Source organism: Hakea prostrata, chromosome 1, assembly GCF_041222555.1.
Source record: "Hakea prostrata isolate BN-2017 chromosome 1, UWA_Hpros_2, whole genome shotgun sequence".
NCBI lineage: Eukaryota > Viridiplantae > Streptophyta > Magnoliopsida > Proteales > Proteaceae > Hakea > Hakea prostrata.
In genome coordinates this window covers 13,770,264-13,788,613 of record NC_142600.1, presented here as the reverse complement: position 1 = coordinate 13,788,613, position 18,350 = coordinate 13,770,264, and the positions used below count along the sequence as shown (strand labels likewise).

General features: G+C 37.6%; 2 protein-coding genes across 2 annotated transcripts; one reads left to right on the top strand and one right to left on the bottom strand.

The window, feature by feature from the left end:
- Positions 1–224: 224 nt before the first annotated feature.
- On the bottom strand, positions 225–2,194 carry LOC149027665 (copper transport protein ATX1-like). Its single transcript, XM_089164642.1, has 3 exons — positions 2,078–2,194; positions 1,515–1,590; positions 225–751 (listed from the first exon to the last, which is right to left on the bottom strand). The coding sequence occupies exons 1-3, from the start codon at positions 2,084–2,086 to the stop codon at positions 459–461; spliced, it is 378 nt and encodes a 125-aa protein (XP_089020768.1). The 5' UTR covers positions 2,087–2,194; the 3' UTR covers positions 225–458.
- Positions 2,195–7,094: 4,900 nt separating this feature from the next.
- LOC149027664 (Basic-leucine zipper (bZIP) transcription factor family protein) lies at positions 7,095–18,012 on the top strand. Its single transcript, XM_089164591.1, has 6 exons — positions 7,095–7,579; positions 10,968–11,129; positions 11,206–11,283; positions 15,940–16,005; positions 16,253–16,318; positions 16,395–18,012. Exons 1-6 carry the CDS (start codon positions 7,214–7,216, stop codon positions 17,256–17,258), a joined length of 1,602 nt encoding a protein of 533 aa, XP_089020717.1. The 5' UTR covers positions 7,095–7,213; the 3' UTR covers positions 17,259–18,012.
- Positions 18,013–18,350: the final 338 nt, after the last annotated feature.

Below are 18,350 nucleotides of genomic sequence, written 5' to 3'. Positions count from 1 at the left end.
TGCTATCTTTTTATCTTGATCTGAATAGGCCAATCTGATTATGATTATGGAATTTATGCTGGTGTCTAATCTTCGGTTATGGGAGCTCGATCACAGGCATTGGGGGAGGGGGAAAGGTGTGGTAGGAACAAAGGTTCGAACCTATGACCCATTTGGACTTTCTACCTCTACATAAGAAGCTGCCACCACTGTCCTAGAAGCACATCCACCCAGTACAAGCACTTGAATCTAATTGAGGCATGGAAAAGATCACACAGAACTGTAATTCTCTTTTATATCTATATATATCTTATATAAGAACCCAATCAATCCTTGCAGAGAGATTAGGTATCCAACAAGGCAACAAGTATCCTTTGAGATTTCTAGGAATCTCAACAATTAAGTACACATAGAAGCAGTCCACCAAGTCAACCTATAATGGCACCCTTTTTTCCTACTAAAATTATAGTGACGACCCATCAAGGAACAATGGCAGCTTCAGTAGAAGCAGGTTTTTCTCCATTCACAGCAGAAGCTTCCACAGAAGCAGATTTTTCTTCTTTAACAGCAACAGATTCGGAATCAGGTTTTGCTCCATCAGCAACAGCTTCAGCAGAATCAGGTTTCGCTACATTTTCACCTGGTGCTTCTGCCTCCCAGAATGAAGTTTTCTTTCCTGTCTTGGACACTGTCTGGAAAACTTCCTCAGGTTGCACATTTCCCTTCACTGTCACCTTCTGTTCCTTCATATCAATGTCGTATGACTCCACACCTGACCAATGCTCATAAAGAAATCCGACCATATCAGAACTAGATTAATTAGATTCTGCTGGCAGTCTTACCCCATGTTGCAGGTTAACAAGAAAGACTGTCCATACGAAAAACAGAAAGGAAGACTGGAAAAAGTCGAAAAACCAATTCGATCACTGTTTGATTTAAGTTTGGAACCATAACTCCCTGACTTAGTTACTGCTTTCTGATTCCTAGTCAGAGCAAGAAAATTCCAAATCTGTAAATCCAACATCAAATCAGCATCGTAATTACTAATTAGTCTTGTTCTACCTGTCAAAATAAGCCTTCAACTTAAAATTTTCATTCCAACATTTTCTTTTTAAGTTACTGAGTTTCCTCCAGATCAGATCAATATGTTTTTATTCCTACAACTTTGGGGTTTTTAGGTTTTCTAACCACTGATCCCATAGCTGACAACTAATGAACTATTCACATGCTGTTTGTATACACACTGATCTTAAGGTCTTGTTCACCCACTTCTCTCGTATGAGTAATAAATTCTAAGAGTGTGCAGAAAATTTTTATACATATACGGATGTAGAAACTCATAAAACCCTTTGGGGTTTCATCAAAGATTTTTGGCCAAGTGTATTGGGGAACGAACACATATCATATATTCATACTCATGTGAGGAACCAAGTTTCTGAGGGTAACATGAAATCCAATGTCATCTAGATAATTAAAATCTGAGAAAAGCAAAAAGGCTAATTTAAATAACTAGAGGTGAAGACTCTGTTATTAACCTTCCATTTTGTCAAGTACCCTCTTGACAGCCCCAGAGCAACCTTGGCAAGACATTCCAACTTTGAGGACAACTGTCTGCGAAATCGAAAGGAATCAGTTAAGAAATACAATATTAGTAATCAAGAAGAGAAACATCTTGGTCATCACAATGAAACTACCTTTCGAATTGCCTGTATATCCAGTAAAATTTTCCCTTGTGAAATTCACAATTCCTATGTCTACTTGATACCCTTTAAATTGATGATTTACAGAATTCAAGTTATGCATAGTCCCATAGTTTTGTTATCACGAAGCACATCTAAAACCAATTAAGAGGATCAATTAAACCACCCAATCCAGAAAGAGAAAAACCAGAAATGGCCATGAAAAGATGCATTCGATACCGAGCAGGGATCAGAAAAATGGGATTGACTGTGAACAGACTAAAGAGACCCGAGTTTGACAATTGTGAAGAAGAAACAAACGTTAAGCATGCATCAGGAACCATTCGCAAAGATGAACAGCAAAAAAGGAAAAAATTGAAGTTTCTACAAGAGCGGAATGAAGAAACACGAAGGAATACCTGAGCCATTATCGTCGAGAAGGTCTTGAGGGTTTGGAATTGTGAATAAGCCGGAAGAGATGAAATGCCGCGAATCACACACTGAAATGTCTAACGCGTTTCAGTTTAAATAGACAGCCCAACGATGAAATTATGAAAAACGAAAAGGTGAGAAAAGAAGATAACATGACTTCTTGTCGACGCTATCTTGCACTGAGTAGCGTAGAAATGATATTCCTACACACACATACACGCATGCACACCTAACGATAAGTTTTTTTTTTTTTTTTGTTTTTGGTAACCTACACTAACGATAAGTCGAGCACTAGAAAAAGTAGAATCCAGAGAGGAAGAGCACTTGGGAAAGATAATGGAAGCTTATCTATGCTCCAACATCCGAATGGACGTGAGATTCCCATTGTAGCTCAACCATTGGAAGTGAGTGTGGCCATAGGATCTAAAGAATGCATTATATAGGCTAGGAAGAAGATCCTAATCGAAGGATTCTGAATTGACCACTATTGAAAAAGGAAAAGATCCTAGATAGCTAGATAGCTAGTGGTTTTATTATTGTTTTTTCCAAAAGGACAGAATATCAGATTCTCACTGGTTAGCGTGTTATGAGGGATTGAGGGTGAGAAAATAAGAAATACCGGACCTACTACCGGACCTACTACCGGTCCTACTACCGGTCCTACCGGTGAACAATGAAGTAGTACTACTGCGACCGATAACGTTTTGCATGTTGGTAGTACAAAGCAAAGCTACAAAATGGCAAGTACAGTTTCTTGGTGGAGGCCCACTACGTTGTGTCTCGGTCTCCAACCAATCCAATTGATGTTAGCTGGTCCGTCAGATAACCTAACACCCTCTGGACCTATTAGTTGTTTATATCCTTTCTGGCAAAACATAACTACTACGACCAAAGGCGATATGGTCTATATATATATATATATATATATATATATAATTACATCTGCCTCTATGTAAAAAAAAAATAATATTATTATTATTTTATGATCAAAATACCCTTATACCTTTTCAACTATTAAGAGCAAATCAAGTGTGACGATAAAATGGGATTTAAGCCGATGTTCAGTTAATTCACTTAAATGGGATGCGAAACAAACCAAAACAAAAACAAAAACCAACTCATCCGATTCATATGGTTTAACAAATCAAACCGACTTTCACACCCCCTTTAGGGGTAAAATAGAGAAAGAAACTTACGAGTTACGAGCAGAGGAATGGAGGATGCCCTAGTAGTCAGTACTTAGTATGTGCAGCGCCACAGCGGAAGAAATGGTGAAAGTCGGCGTGTAAATCAAGAATCAAGAGTAGAAAGGCGGCGGCGGAAGCTGTGTAAAGGAGATTCGAATGATTTGCTGTTTGCAGAGATATGGTGATTGATTGATTGAAATAAAAAAAAGCAAAGTTCTACTTCAAAATCAAACTCATGGTCGACACACACAGAAGAAAGCATTGCAAATGCAAATGCAAATGGCCATAAAACTTAACAATCTCTTGGGATAAGGATTGAAATGACAACCCACTTGGGTATTGCAAGGAACAAATATGAGAAGGTTCTCTCAAGTCTCAACTATGATTATCAGTTTCACAGCTTGCAGGTGAAGGCCACTTCTGGGCAGAATCATATATTGATGGTGGAGTTTCACGGTTCAGGAAGGAGGTTTTCATCAGCTAGGGTTCTCTCCGCCTTTTCTTTGTTTTTTTTTTCTTTTTTCTGGGGGTCTGGTTTCTTTGGTTCGAAGTTGTGGTTTATTCTTTACCAAAAAAAAAAAAAAAAGTTGTGGTTTATTTGTGGTATGTATTTCCACCCTTGTGGCGTGTCTATCCACCTTTGTGGCAACACGTTGCTTTTCTAGCATCACTGGGTGTCGCCTCTTTGGACGTTAGTTATGGAAAATACATATGTCGTATTCCTTTGCTTAATATTTAATATTGTAATGGTTAACCATTATTCTAAAAGCTTTGGCGTAATGGTTAACCATTATTCTAAATGCTTGGGCTTGACCTATTCTTTAACTTGATGACCTTGTCTATTGCATGTATGACATTTCATCAATTTCCATTCCTTACCTTATGTTTTCATGTATTTATATTTTGTATTTCTGTTTTTTATTTTTATTTTTTATGTATCTATATTTCATTTCAAGTTCATAAATAGACTTTTGTAGCGTCCAAAAAAAAATTTAAAATGGTATAAGGATATTTGGGTCATAAAAATGACAATATATTATTAATTGATCTTTTTAAATACCAGAGAGTGGCAGATGTATGATTTCATTTATTTTTTTTTACTAAAAATAACTTTGATTTAGGTCTAGTCCGTCTGGATGAAAACTATTATTATTTTTTTATTCTTTCTTCATGTTCTTCTTCTCTGTCATTTTTTCTTTTTTGGTACAAAGGGATTTATTAGCCGGAGGATGAAGATATTAATATGCCTTAGCAAAAGTCAAACCCATGACCTCTTCACTAAGAGATATTGATTTCACCACTAGAACAACTCTGCTTTGACTCTCTCTCATGTTTATTTATTTATTTTGTATGTGTAATAATAAGCATTTTTTATATATTGGAGATAGGGGTATTACATAATGTTTTTATTATTATTATTTTTTTATATATAAAAATTTTATGTGTGGTAAAGAGTGTTTTTTATATATTGGAGATGGGGGTGTTACATAATATAAGAGAGAGCTTCACCTTTGACCCTAAAAAGATTCGAACTCTAACATAATGTATGAGGGTTTAAAAAAAATAAGAGATGGAGACTTACATATACCAAAGAGAGACTTGAATCCATGACACTTCAATAATAGGTGCTAGTATTATCAACTGAGCTGCGATGATCTAATATATGAATTTGTACTTTATTTGGGAGAACAAATAGAAAAATTACATTTCAAGTCTTTAATAAGGTTTAAGATAAGTTTTATCAAATGCCAATTACTCTCAGAAACACGCCAAAAAAAAAAAAAGAACAATGAAAATGGGTGGTGTCGGATTTTAACTTTATAAAAAGAAAGGCAACAATGATGTGATTAACATGATGTTGTGGTTTCCACTCTTGGTGATGGCATATTTAGCATTCCCATTGCCTATATATAAAAAAGCTCCATGATACCAAAAAAAAGTTGGTCTTAATCAAAATGCCAACCCTTTGGTTATGAGTTTTAGTTTAGCTTTCCCCCTTTGAAATAGGCGTTTTTTGTATAATGGGTATGGAGAATGTTACATAATATAATGCAAAGGTTTGCCCTTGGCCCAAGGAGATTCGAAATCTAACTTAATGTATAGTTTTAGTTTTTCTTTTTGGTGGGTGGGGGGTTGTGGGGCGTTAGAGACCATTACATATACCACAAGGAGACTAGAATCCATGACTTTTGCAATAAGAGGAATCGGTATTACTAACTGAGTTATTTTTCGATCGTCTAATTTTGATTTTTATATTTGATTAGTTTTGTTTCTAAATGTAGAATAGGGATTTTGACTGAAACTAAATCAAAGAGGGCACTTTAGTTTTGGGAGGGGAGGAAAAGAATAAAAGAAAAGGAAAAAAAAAAACATAATAATTACATTCACATTATGGAACAGATAAGTCATTATCAAGGTTAAAAATAAGTTTGATCAAATGCTAATCACTCTCAGGAACACGATAAAAAAGCAAAAGAAATAAAAACAATAAAAACAATAAAAATGGGTGGTGTTGGATTTTAACTTTATAAAAAGAAAGGCAACAATGAAAATGAAATGAAAGGTTACGCCTTATTGTGCCTAACTAGGCGATGAGCATAATGAAAATAACTGCTTATTGTGCCTAACTACTTAAAAGGCATTATAAATTTATAATCTTCTCTCTATGAGAAGTTAGGTTTGGAGAATAATTTTTTTTTTTTTGGTAACCGTTTTTGCTGGAAAAAACGTACCCTTTGCCCTTTGGATACCTCTATGAGGGATTTTCATTTTGAGAGCATATCAAGTTATATATAAGAATGAAACTCTAACCCAAACATCAGGTTCCTTAATTCATAGTAAGTGCAGTCCAGCCCAGCCCACGGATATCTCAAATCAAAGCCCAGTACTGTCAAACTAAACCTAGTTGAGCCCAACCCAGCCCTGACTGATCTTGGTTCAGTCACGCTGGATCTCATTAGGCTCGACTCAGGCCCATCATAGAAAATCTCAACCCTCGACCCTGGGCCTAGCCACAAGCAGGGAAAAAAAGAAGCCCAATTCAGAGTAGGCTTCTTCATGTCGGGTTTGGTCAGCACGTGGGGTCAATGCTGTTACAGTGTCGGAAGAGGTCGAATAAGAACCACGGATCTAAACCGCCACGGGGGCATTGCTTCGCTGGCAGCTTGTACAATCATGCCTGACTTTTACTAAGTGCACATGTCATAGCATGAGTGGGAGGCGGAGGACACCTGAGAGAATAAAGATTAAAAAAAAATTAAACGAGAATCTAGGTTTTCGCTGACCCTTCGATCGACTAAACGTTAATACCTGCTCTACAGGGTAATCCCGCGGCTGCTGCGGCGTTTCGCTCCTCCTTCGCTGGCTTCTGGCTGGCTGTAAGTGGTAAGTGGAAACGCCGCAGAAGAGGATTGGGTGTCTGCTTAGCTTAGCTTAGCTTGGATGCTTCTCATCACCTTCCTGGTTCTCCTGCTTCCACGTCAGTGAATACCCACGCGCCCGACGCCATGTGTCGTGTCGGTTCACCATTGACCCGGAGCCCCGATAAGGCGAGAATCACTCCAATCAACCTACTGTTAGGCTTGTTAGGCTTTCTCACAAACATACTCTACTACTCTCATGATTACTTTATCCAACAATATACTTGGCATTCTCTCCACACACCGTTCCGCTCCACGTCAACGGAAACCTAAACGTGGCGAATGCTGGTGCGTCGGAGCTACAAGAGCAGGGACTCACATATGACATGGCTGACACGTGGCGTTCTCAGAAGATATATGACCTGCTTCTCTCCTTCCTTTCTCCCTTTAGCTTTACCAAGTCACCTACCTTGTGAGGAATTCACTAGTCGTCGTCGGAGATGCTTAGATAATTCTATTCAACTTCGTCTCGGCTGTCCATGCTTTGACCTTAAGGTCTTGTCACCTGTGTTCGTCAATGGCCGTTGATGAAGGAAAGACTAGACAAGGAGGTAGGGTTTCATCTCCGGCGGAGAATTCCACCGCCGCCGGAGATAGGTGCTCTGGTTCGTGCTCTTCGTCTTCGAATGGCGTGTTTTCTGGTGATTACTCCAAATGTAGTACGGATCCGATGGTTAAGATCGAGCTTGATGCTGCTCGAGCTCTGGCGGATTTTGCGCATTTAGCGCTGTTAGAGAGCGAAAACCCTAATGATGACTCCGGCGGGAAATGGGGGAACAAAGGGAGAAGGTCGAAGAAGAGATCTAAGAATGGTTCTCCAGTCAAGGACTTAGAGACCTCACAAATTCGGAGCTCCAAGGCAAGATCTTTGGATCTTTCCAAGGTTGGTTTTTCTCTACTAGCACTTATTCTTCTTTAGTTCTGATCATTTCACTTTATAGAGCTGATATTCTGAGAAGATTGTTTGTGTTTTGGGTGAAAGTTTGCGACTTTCACAAAAAAAAAACAAGTTTTTCGTAGCTCTATATTCTCAGTTTGGGATTAGGGAGTTTACTGCGTGCTTATATAAGTGTATCTCTGTTTTCTTCGAGGTTAAAAGGTGCAGAAATGTAGGCATTGGTACTCCAAGTTAATACATTTGGACATTTTTGGGTGAGGAGTCTAGTGGTTTCTGTTAATATAGGCGTATCTCTGTTTTTTTGGAGGTTGCAGCTCTAGAGATGTGGGCATTAGTACACCATATTATTATTATTATTATTATTTTTGGGGGGTGGGGGGGGGGGGGGTATGGGGGGGGGGGGAGGGGATGGGGGGTTTGTAGTATCTATTGAGGCCTTCCTTTTCCCCCCTTGCTCGTTGCTTGCTTTCATATTTCCTTGACCTTGCTTTCTATTCTAGATTAACGATTATGTGAAACCTACTGCTAATTGAATACGGATCCAATTGCTCACACACGAATAACCAAGGAGGAAAATTGACTCCCTTATGAATGCCCCATTTAGTTTTTGAGCTTCTACAAGATTCCACTTACCACTCATGGCACATCAGTTTGTGACATGAAACCAATCTGATACCAACTCAGTTGTTAAAAGAGAAAAATGATGGTAATCACTCTTATTGAATGGGATTTGATGAAATCAGAATAAAAGAAATTGAATGTTTAATGAAGTCACCCAATAATTAGATCTGTGATAAAGGATGCAACTGCATCATTGGGGACATAAATCAGATCGATGGCAGGGGAGAGGAGAGACTTTATCAATCTTTTTAGGTGAAGAAGAGAAGAAAAGAAATCAGACTTAAGATACCAATCCCACATGCACTGTTCAACAACCCAGGAACTCTTGGAAAATTTCATAAGTTTGCTCAAACTATATCTGATTTATTGTGAATGTATTGCAAATATGTATAGACCGCCTAAAATTCCTATTAGGCTCATTAAAGGACTTTTTATCATTCTAATACAATCAGTAATGTAAATAAACTAAAAAAGAACTAACTCATCTCAGATTCCTAAAATGACTCGTAAAATGACACCTAAGCACTCTCTTACACTCAATTAAGTAAGTAAATTCAAAGCCAAATTCTGTCTTGCCATTCAGTATCCTATTCTAACTCAAAACACTCAACCGTTAATCTAGTATCAGAAGTGCATCTGCTTTATGGTCTTATATTGTAACCCAGTACACCAATATAGCCAAAAATTAAAAGGCATAAGGTCCACAGGACCCAACCATAGCCTAGATAAGGTCTTTTGAGGTCTGATTGACCCGTCTTTAACCATCTTAACTTTGCGAGGTCTCTAGTGATTTTGTTATGGTCATTGTTAAAGAACGAAAAAGGAAATACATGGACCCCAAATAAATATTGGTATTATTAGAAAAATGGATTAAAAAGAGGCCAAAATCTTGGAAAGATCGATTTAACACTTTAAGAAATTTATTTGTGAATTTTTCAGAAGCGGATTAAAGAACAAGAATTAACAGTAAAATAAATAGAACAACAACTACTAAATGGGGCCAGCTACATGGATCCTTCTCTTCCAATCAGCTCTATTAGAGACCATACTTGAAACAAGGCCTAAGCTATTTGTATCCTTTCTCATCGTCTGCCCCTAGTTCTCTAATTCCTTTGATCTGGATTAAATCATTTCTGCATGCAGGAGCATTTAAAAGCCTCCATTTAATGTGGCTATGCCACCTCAATCGACTTTCTTGTAGCTTATCATTTATTGAAGCAACCCCAAGACCAGCTCCAAGGTAATCATTCCTTAACTGTAAAATAAAAAAATAAAAAAAAAAAGGTTATGTGGCAACAAAAGGGCTAGGCCTAAAAACCTAGAGAAGGATGTTGATTACTTGTTAACTGCCCCTGTTGTTATTTTGACCCTATGTGCTTGCTTCATGTGTTTCAGGAAGTTGTATTTACTGAATTTAACTCCTGCCATATCTGTGATTTAAAAATAAAATAAAATAAAAATGTGAATTACATAGAGCTAATCCTAGTCATTTGACTAAGTGGATTATTGAATGCCAAGTCTGCTATGTTCTTCATCCCATCTGAAACCCTTAACATTGCTGTTTAGTAGCATCATGTCCAAATTATGATACCAGGATGGTGTTCAGCATGAAGCCCTTTCCCATTCTTTAGCTGAATCATTTATACACATAAACCCATAGTTCAAGAACTTGCGAGATATCTGGCTTTTTTGGTTTAGCGAGACGAGATGTGAAGCAATACACAAAAATAGAATAATACTGTTGAGATCTTGGATCTTGACTCAAACCAACCCCTGTTATGCATAGTCTCAAACTCAATCAAGTCAAGGTATGTTCACTTGATCTTGTTGGGATAGGGGAAGTTTTTCCCAGGTTATTCAGAGTTTGCTGCCAGTTCAGATCTTCCATTTTCTGTCAGCTTCTTGGTCGGAGCAGCTGGGGGTGATGAATGTGCACATGGGGTCTTGACTCTCAAGTTGTACCTTTGCCCTTAGGATTATAATTTGAACTATGGACATGTGTTGTGTATTGTATACATAGATTTGTTTGAACATTAATGTATGAGATTATGAATTAAGGGCCTTGTCTACGTATATTATGTGCACAATAGGTCATTTTAGGTTTTAACTCAACATAGCAGTTTCCAACTGAGGTTAAAAAATGAAACTCTCTTTTACACTACCTTTTTCATAAATCTGAGATAACCAGTGTGTTCAAAAGGGCCTAAAATAAGCTGGGAAGCAAGTTTCAGCCACAAATGACACCTAATACCCCTCAAGATGGATGTTTGAGTTTAAAAAGAATAAAATCCCAAATCTTGCCAAGATCTTGTTCAAATTCTTTTCTTGTCTTTTTTCTTTGTGAAAGGGTGAGATTGCGCTCAAGTTTGAGTTCTTGAATCATGCATAAATATCATTTATTTTTTATCATCTTTCTTTTGATTTATGGCCCAAGAAAGAATTTAAAAAATGAAAAGAGACGAAGAAAAAAATGCCCAACTAAAACCGTGAGTAAGCTCCATTTGTTGGTAGAGCTTGAAAAAACTTCTGGTAATGAAACCAAACCATGATGTTGATATAAATCACATTTGGTCTTCCTACCTCAGTGAGGTTGACTCAGGTAATACACCTCTCCATTTCCATCTGTAGATTGCAATTGACATGTTGAATGTAGTTTCGAAAACTTTATGTTGTTAAGTTCTGATTTAGAATTTCATTTACGTAAGATTGCATTACTGTGTGCATGATTTAAAATTTGTGTTTCGTACATTAGGATGGTTTAAAGTTAGGTCAGGGCAAGCGTAGAAGGGTCTGTAAAGCTGTAGTGGTGGACACAGTAAAGATTAAACAGGAACCCAAATCAACTGATCAACCTCTGTGCCCCTCAAGTTCTGTGTCATTTGGTGGTGGTAGGTCGAAGCAAAATTTGACTGAGGTACTAAAGTTTTCCAATTTCTTGCATTTTCTTTCCTAGTTTCCTATAGTATTCAACTGAAGTCTTCCCCTTGCAGGCTGAGAAAGAAGCGCGGAGAATACGTAGGATTTTAGCAAATAGAGAATCTGCAAGGCAGACAATACGCCGTAGGCAGGTGAGAAAAATCAGATATGCTTAAAAAGATTAAATGACCTTTTTAAGACTTCTTTTTGCACATATTTTCTAACATCTGGTTGCTTTATGCTTTCAATTCCTCTAGATTTGTGTTTTTGTCCATGTGTTATTATTTTTTTCTCCCTCATGAAGCTTTCAAAAGTCAAGTGTTGTTTTCTTGGTTGGAAGCCATTTATCACTCTATTCCGTTTCTTCTCAATGGGGATAGATTGGGAGCTATTTATCAGTGTCTTATCTTTTCTTTTGTTTAGGGTAGTAGCATGGATTTTTCTTTTTTTTGATAATTTCAGTATATATAAATTATATGGTGAACACATTTTCAGTATTTATTGATGATAGAATTCTCATAATAACATGCAAGTTACTGCTGCAACTCAATTGTTCCCCATGGGTATCAGCCTTTCAAAGACGAATGTGTCTGTCATCCATGTGACACTGATGAGCACTCTATCTGCACAATGTATGTATGAATACACCAGGAACCGGAGAAAAGACAAACTCTTGCCACTTACTAGGTCATATTTAGGCACTACTCTACCTCATTGTACCCTTTTAGTTGAATTTTATGGAGCTCCACCATTAGCTGATAGTAATATTGGTGCCTCATGTTGGTGGAGTTGGGTGGATTAGACGATAAGAAAGCGATTGCTGGAGTTGCTGCAGCTGTAAGTTTTCAGTTGGCAGTGATCAGTGACCGAAGAAAGGAAGTACTCCCCTAGTCTTCCTAAGCTTCTACCCAAAAAAGAAAAGAAAAGGTCTTCCTAAGCTAGGTGATTCTGGATACTCTTCATTGGTGGGAGTGATGGGGATGGGTGACTCAAGTTGATATCCTAGTGATTGCCAAATTAATTCTCAAGCATTTGACATAAGCTTCAGTTTTAATATTTTTCTTCTTTTCTCTGGGAATTTGAGGGATGAAAACTTCCCAAAGTCTTGTATTACTTCTCTATCGGAAGCAAGGTGAGTGGTTGAATCCACAGACAGAAAAAACTTAGGAATCTCCCCATTTGCAATGTGTAATTTTTAGAAGAAAGAGGAGAGAGAGAGAAGAGAGAGAGTGTTGTAACACCATTTTTTTAGTGAGGTTTATATTTTGTTTTTTTGAATTTTTTCTTTTGTGAATGCAATTCCTTCGTGTTGTGAGTGTACATCATTCAAGTAAGCGCAAGGTTGCAAGTAAGTGAAGGACGGGATCTGTGTTACCTGGGCTTGAGGTGCACTTCGATCAGTCTATGACAGTAACTTGTAGTTGCCTGAATCACTAGTTTCGCTAGAACCATGGGTTGATTCTTGATTCTCTATGAATTGAATCCGTTAACAAAATGGAGTGGAGAAAGCAGCTATAATTATAATCAGGGACCTCCATATGAATGATTAATTAACGGAGTAGATCAGGTACATATTCTGCATACACTCAAATGAAATTGTAAAATAAAATCAAGCAATTGGTATTGAGTATACTCTGGGTAAAATCCTGTCTGATCCACAACTCATTATTTGTGTACCATTTTTTGCTATTATACTTGCCACAATATCAAAAGCCTAGTACCAGTACCTGTGCAATCATTAGAGGAGGAGAATAAAATAATTGACGAAATTAGAGAAAGAAGAACTTGCTGTTAGGATAAACATCCCAACTGTGAGCAATGCGTGTGTCTATATATATATGTATTATGTTTTGAAATTATAAAGGCAAATATAGCCTTTGTTATAATAACTGGTATGTCTAGCCAGTAGCCACACAATACACAAAACCAGAATTCCTTAACTATCCCTACTGATAGTACTGATAGTACATCAACACAATATACTTAACACAACCTCGAGCTGGAGCATATATGTCACTAAAGCTCATCTTGTGAAACCATCAAGGACAGGTGTAAAAAATGTTTTGATGGATTTATTACAAAGTCGATTTTCAGAGCTAACAAATGGACTAGAAATTTTGTATCTTCACGACAACATCCCTTGCAAAATTATAGTTGACCCTAATATGTTTCCACTTGTGGAACACATAAGTACTGAGTAATGTAGATTACTGCCTAGTTATCACAATACATGATTTGTAAACTGAAAACATCGCCCCCCCCCCCAAAAAAAAAAAAAAAAAAAAAAAAGAAGAAAAAGACACACAAACAACTGAAACACTATGTTTTCAAATAAAAGATTTTAGCCTCATCAGCTCAGCTGCAATATGAGCCATTGCCTTATATTCAGTTTCAGCACTTGATCGAGCTTTTGTAGTCTATTTTCTACCCTTCCATGTGATAAGACTTACGCCAGCAAATGCACAGTACCCAGTAGTGGATTAATCATCATTGGCTCGAGCCCAGTTCCCATCAAATACCCAATGATATCAGTGTGCCAATGACAATGATAAATAAGTCTCTACCACAGCACCCTTAGGGTACTTCCGGATATGGTATGCTGCCTAATGAGTTCTTTTGGCCCTTCTTAGAAAACTAGTATTCAAGCCAACAACAAAAGAAAAGTTATGCCTGGTAAAAGTAAGATAAATAAGTTGGCAGGCTAACCAAATATACTAATCTTTGGGTGCAAACTCCTCGTTATCAAAAGCCCAGAGTTTTGCATAGGGATTCGTTGGAGTATTGATAGGTTTACAACGAGGTACCGGGCTTAGAAGATGAATAACATACTAACTCTGAGACAAACAAACACTTTTGTTGCTGCAAATCACCACAGTACTAAGAGAATACCTCATACTTTCCAAATCTTTCATGTGGAACAGTTGAAGACATGTTGTAAATAAAATGTAACTTGTTTGATTCTAAATTAGTCGTTACCAGAAACAACAATATCAACAAGAAGCACAACCATCATAACCAACTGAGAGCCTTGATGACAAACTATACTAAACAATTAGAGTTACAAAACATGTGGTGGCGACTTGGTATCTACAGATGGATTCCTTGTCTTGGCATTTGGTGCTAGGCTCTTTAGAATGATGTTCCAACCATTTCATGGGCTTATGGGTTACAAGAAAACTTCTAGACTTTTGGACTCTAAATCTTTAATGATGAATACTAACTTCAAAATAGAAACGAATGAGATTCACATCCTCCAAACTATATTTATTCTTAATTTTAATAGAATTACAGGCATAAGAGAGATTTGATTTCTCTTTCTGCCATACTGGAGTTAGTTGATTGTAGAGTTATTGGTCACTTCTAGCTTCATTTTTGAAAACAAATCTTTCCATTCCAAATTGGCAAGTCTACCATCATCCTCAATCCTTAAATGCTGAACTTGAAACTGATATTGGCAATAGGTCAATATGCTGTTCAAACCTGGTCTGCTGTTTAGACGATACTCTGAGTGATTGGAATATTCATTTGGTTGGGATAATTGTTTCTTTGTTGAGTCTCTCCGTGTTTGATTGTTTGGACTTCAGGTGGCACTGTTTGATTACTTAACATTGTTTCTGTGTTCCTTTAAAGTATTAGTTTGACTAGCAGTGTAAAAGCATTGCTAGCGAACCTTGCAATAATTCCGGTTTATAAGAATAAATGTGATATTTAGACTATCAATAAATATTGAGACATAAAACTAATGAGTCATACTGTGAAATAATGAAACGTCGCCTCTGTACACGAAATAGATGCGCTGCACTACCCAGCGTGTAACCTTGTCTCCACTACCCTAGCTGAAAAGCAGATGTGCACGCTTATTTCCCTTTTTGAGGATCAAAGGGCGGGCCTTATTGAGAAGGCTGAAAATCTCCAAAAATGTTTCATTAAAGCACATCTCAAAAGAAATATTATTATATTGGAGGATCAATTTGGTATATGCCAGGGAGATCCGTGACTGAAACTATTATATTTCAAGGGGGCTTATGGGGATTTTTAGAGCCTACAAAAGAACCTTCATATGATCTTTATTGACTTGGAAGAGGCTCATGACGAAGTACCTAGGGAGCTTATTTGGTATGTCCTAGAGAAGAGAATGAGCTCAAGGAACTATATGGAGATTGTGGTGTTGAGTGTCACAACTGTAGGGGATCAAAGTAGTGGATTTCCCATTACAAGTGGATTACACCAAGCTCTGAACATATATTTGTTTGCACTAATTGTGGATGATTTACCAAGTCCAAGATGAGGTCCCTCAGTGTATGCTTTTTGCTGATGATATTGCTTCAATACATGAAACAGTGGAAGGGATTAATGTGAAGCTGGGATAATGGAGATCAACATAGGAATCAAGACATTTCAAGTTAAAGAACGAAGATAAAATATATGTACTGTAATTTCAGTCAAACCATGAGTAGGTGATGGGAAGTGGTAAAACTTGGATAGCAAGAGAAAAGCCCAAGCCTGTATGCTTTGTGAAAAGATATAGTGAACTTTTTGACCGGTAAAAGAAGCCTTATTTGAGTTGTCTTGGACTCCTAAAAGGAATGGGTTCCCCAACCCCATTCCCTTTCCTTTGTTTGTGTTAGAGAATAAGATACTAATAAGAACTTGACTAAAATTTGGAGTTTTAGTGACAACAACCCTATAATTTTTCTAGCTGGAGCTAGAAAATCAACATTCTTCTGTTTTTGTCATGTTGAGTTACTTGGTGCATTTATATTTACACTATTTTTTTTTGTTCCATTAATATTTTGCTTTGAACGCAGGCCTTCTGTGAGGAGTTAACAAGAAAAGCAGCAGATCTAGCTTGGGATAATGAAAATATGAAACGGGTATGGTATTCTCTATGACTATATGGTTTATCTTTATAGAAGTATTTATATTTTGAATTGAAGGAAATATATAAGTGGGAACAATATCCAAATTATTCTTATTTTCTGCACCAGGTTTTTAGAGCTATGCTCTACTCACTTTTTTCTCAATCTGAATGAAAATTCTCCTTGAAATCCTTTCTTATGTTAACGTTATGATCCTTTACTGAATCCATTCACATTTTGGTGACACATTTACTGAGAGAAGGAAAGGGAGTTGATAATGAAAGAATATCAATCACTGAAGGACAGAAACGAACTACTGAAAGCAAAGGTTAGTGAGACCCATATTTGCTTGCACTAAAGGCTAACTTTCACTTTATCTGAAGGAGATCTCATTTATTCTGCAGATGGTCAAGACAATAAAGGCTGAGGTTAAGGAAACTCCTGAAGAAACTTCTTCAGCCCCTGGAGATGCATCGACATCATCATCTACAGAATTGCCCTTGCTTCTATACAACAGACCATTGTTTCCACCTTTTCTTTGGCCTTCCCTTGTTCATCCTTTAAACCCCATGCAAATGCCCGTTGTTACTGAAAATGCAATCATACAAAAAGATCCAATGCCAAGTAACCATGAGTTGGTTTCATCAAATGAACAACTCCATGGTTCAAGAGCCCCCATCTATATAATACCTTGCCCATGGTTCCTCCCTGTTATTGACCACGGGAACCAAGTGCATTCCCGACCTCTAGATTCTTACTGTTTGAAGGAAAACCATGATGACAACTACAATAGCAGCCAACATGATGAGGGCTCTTCTTCAAAAGCAATGGGAGAAGTAGGTCGTTGCCATAAGCCTTTACCTAAAGAGCTAAAAGCAGATGTTGTTTCGTATACAGAAGAAGCAAACACCAACACCAATAGTACTAATGCTGACAACTCAGTTGCATTACCGACTGAAGCTCAGGTTATAGGACCTCATCCTCAAGGAGTGGTCCTTACTCCTGTTCCCCTTAGATCGGTCAAACCAACTTTCACTGTGAAGTGTGAGAATGAGTTCGAAACAAATCCAGATTCTGCATGTCAAGCGGAGGTTTCTTCTGCAACCAGCTATATAAAGAGTAGTTTGCCTGAGAAGCCACAGGGAGCTGGCTTGTACCCAAACAAGAAAACGGTGGACTCTGGTGCTGCAGCTGAGGCTAGAAAGAGGAGGAAGGAGTTGACAAAGTTAAAGAACACCAATGGTCGTCAGTTTCGGATGCGTTGTTGAGCTCGGATGAAATTTTGGTGAAATCAATTAACAAAAATTGGTTTCTAATGTTCGAGCCCATTCCATTTTAGATCTATTTGGAAATTTTTTATGTTGGTTCATTTTGCAGTGTAAGTTCTCAAGGATCATTCAAGTTTCAACCATATAGGGACGCTGAGTTATATGATTGGGTATTCCCTTTTGGACCCTAGTTCAATTGGTAAACCCTTTCGAAGAGGTCGGTTGCCTCCATTGGTGGGTACACTGACATTATTATAGGTTTCTTAGAATTTAATTGGGGTTTTAGAATTTCAACTTGTACATTGTGAAGGGATTCCTGAGATGGTTTATGTCTCATGCATCACTTGGAATAGAGAGCACGAAATTATTGCAGAGATCAAGGGTGGTGGAGCTTTTCTTTCCCAGAAATTTTCTTTCAATTGCTTAATGTTGCAAAGGGAACTTTCCTTCAATTGCCAACTGAGGGATTAGAGGTAATTGGCTTTACTGTACTCCTCCTCAATCTCCATATCTGGAATTTGATAGGGGCTGAGATCGAGGACTGCAGATTACCAACTAGAGTATTTCCTCTTGCAAACTACTACACTCCCCCACTGACAACTTATAGGCTTGAACCGAGGCAATCAATCAGATAAAAGATCTTAAAGTCGATCAAAACCTAAAACTGGGTTCAGTTATAAATTTTTATGTTTAAAAATTAACAATTAGTAGAAAACTAAGATAGATAATGGAACTTACCTGATCAACTGCATCACATCAGAAATCTAGATTTGCAATTTTACCAGAGCTGAATCCTGAATGCAATTCAATTGCTTCCCTTACCAAGAACGAAAAAAAAAACACCAACCAACCACAAGATAGATGATCCTTGAATTTACAAGAGTATGCTGTGTTTTACACTAAAATTGCTAATCTAACCCTTGATCGTTAGAATTAGTCTATAGCGGTTGCAGAACCATATTGGAAATAAGCATCTATTCCCATTGTCCAAATATTTGCTCCTGGGGAATAGGGTCTTCTACGTTTCACGACCACAAAACTGAACGTATTCAACCCTCCATGGCAACCATTCTGGAAGATTTTGGACCCCAA

Coding starts and splice junctions, on each gene's coding strand:
- LOC149027665 (XM_089164642.1), bottom strand. Junction 752..1,514: donor GGTACTTGACAAAATGGAAG/GTTAATAACAGA, acceptor AGCATTGGTCAG/GTGTGGAGTCATACGACATT.
- LOC149027664 (XM_089164591.1), top strand. CDS start 7,214: ATGGCCGTTGATGAAGGAAAGACTAGACAAGGAGGTAGGGTTTCATCT. Junction 11,130..11,205: donor CGAAGCAAAATTTGACTGAG/GTACTAAAGTTT, acceptor TTCCCCTTGCAG/GCTGAGAAAGAAGCGCGGAG. Junction 16,319..16,394: donor ACGAACTACTGAAAGCAAAG/GTTAGTGAGACC, acceptor TTTATTCTGCAG/ATGGTCAAGACAATAAAGGC.